This window comes from Phytophthora parasitica, assembly GCF_000247585.1.
Source record: "Phytophthora parasitica INRA-310 unplaced genomic scaffold supercont2.46, whole genome shotgun sequence".
In the NCBI taxonomy this organism is placed as follows: Eukaryota; Oomycota; class Peronosporomycetes; order Peronosporales; family Peronosporaceae; genus Phytophthora; species Phytophthora nicotianae.
Genome location: NW_008649032.1, coordinates 11,653 through 13,669, shown reverse-complemented (window position 1 = coordinate 13,669; position 2,017 = coordinate 11,653). Strand labels below are relative to the sequence as shown.

General features: G+C 50.3%; 1 protein-coding gene across 1 annotated transcript; it reads right to left on the bottom strand.

The window, feature by feature from the left end:
- Window positions 1-103: 103 nt before the first annotated feature.
- Window positions 104-1,913, bottom strand: PPTG_15265 (hypothetical protein; the record flags this gene model as incomplete). Its single annotated transcript, XM_008912317.1, has 2 exons — window positions 104-190; window positions 225-1,913. The coding sequence occupies 2 exons, from the start codon at window positions 1,911-1,913 to the stop codon at window positions 104-106; spliced, it is 1,776 nt and encodes a 591-aa protein (XP_008910565.1).
- Window positions 1,914-2,017: the final 104 nt, after the last annotated feature.

The following is a 2,017-nucleotide window of genomic DNA, read 5'->3' as shown; positions in this document are numbered from 1 at the left end:
GTCGATAAGAAGTTGACCACATCGTCATGGTTGTGCACACGGGCAGTAGCAATGCAGTCCCTCCCTTCGTCATCTTGAAGGTCAGTGGCAGCCCCATTCTTCACTAAAAGCTTGACAGCTTCGAGATGACCATTCTTGCAAGCGCCAAGCAGTGCAGTTGTTCCGTTTGGTCCTCGTTGATCAATGTTCGCTCCGGCATGTAGAAGCACCAAAACCACACCAACATGTCCCTCCATCGCAGCATTCAGTAGAGCACTTTTGCCCTCATTGTTGGTAAAATCTACTGATAATCCCTTTTCGATCAAAGTTTTCACCACTCCATCGAGCCCTGAGTGTGCTGCCAACAGTAGGGCATTGTCACCGTCTTTATCAACCGCATCAATAGACGCTCCATGCTCAAGAAGAAACGTCACAGTATCTAAGAAACCATATTCCGACGCTACGAGCAACGCAGAAGACCCGTGTAGAGATTGAGCGTTAATATTGGCCCCTTCCTTCACAAGCAGGGCGACTACACCCACATGGCCTTTGCCAGCAGCACGAATCAATGGTGTGTTCCTTTTATTTTGATCTGTAACGCCGTTGTCAATACTGACCCTCGCTTTCAGAAAAGTGTCTACCACATTCGCATGACCATGCCATGCAGCGGCCACAAGGGGCGAGTTGTCCTTCTTATCCGCCATGTCAACACTTGCACCCTTCTCGAGAAGCATCTCAACAACGGAGAGATGACCACGCTCAGAAGCGATACAAAGGGCGGTGGTCCCATTGGGACGTTGCGCATCAACGGTGGCCCCAGCTTTGAGAAGAATGCCCACCACATTCTCGTGGTCATTAAAGGCCGCAACCATAAGTGGCGTCCAGCCTGCCGTATCCAGCATATCCACACTCGCGCCCTTGTGGAGAAGCATCTCAACCACTGCGAGATGCCCCAAATTAGCAGCAATACTTAAAGCTGAATGCCCGTCTCCATTTTGGAAATTGATGTTAGCTCCGCCTTTCAAAAGAATGTCCACCACATTTGCATGACCATTGGAGGCAGCAAGCAAAAGGGGTGTCGAACCTGCAGTATTCAGCATATCCACACTTGCGCCCTTGTCGAGAAGAATCTCAACGACTGGGAGATGCCCCCGATATGCAGCAATGCTTAAAGCTGTAAACCCATCTCCATTTTTCAAATTGATGTTAGCTCCAGCTTCGAGGAGAATGGCCACCACATCCGGATTGCAGTCTTCGGAAGCTGTCATCAGTGGCGTGAATCCGCCATACCCGCCTGGTAAGTTGAGATCGTTGTAGGTATCACGCAAGAGCGTTTTAATTACCTTGAGGTCACGACGTTCGCACGCAATTCGTAAAGCTGTGTCTCCATTTCGGCTCTTCGTGGCAATACTGTTGCATGATGCGACTACAATCGGAGCTTCCGGTGGTGATGGCTGCGATACATTTTCATTCTCCAAAGTTTGCATATAAATGAGGTGCACAAGTTCCAAGTAGCCACTGAAGTACGCCACAGTCAGCGGTGACCAATTCTGGAAGTCTCCACATATACTGGTATCCGCTCCATTATCAACAAGAATTCGAACAACGGCCAACCGTTTATACCAAGCGGCTGTGATCAATGCTGTTCCTCCACTCGGTAAACGCGCATTCATGTTGGCGCCTCGATTCACTAAAAATTGGACAATATCGGAGTATCCCAGTTGGGCAGCAGTGATGAGAGGCGTGTACCCTTCCTTGTCGGCTAGTTCAATCAACGCTCCACGATTCACGAGTTCCACGACAGCATCGAATTGACCGTGCTCACACGCAATAATCAGAGCTGTCGACCCGTTTGGTCGCTTGAAATCAACATCGGCTCCGCGTCGTACCAATTCCTTCACCACTCCACGATGTCCTCGCTCAGCGGCTCTCATAAGGGAAGTCCAGCCCTCACCATTCGTCAAGTCAGGAGAAGCACCACTCGCTAGCAAAGTGGTAGCCACAGCTGCATGGCCTTGCAATGCCGCGCTGATGAGCG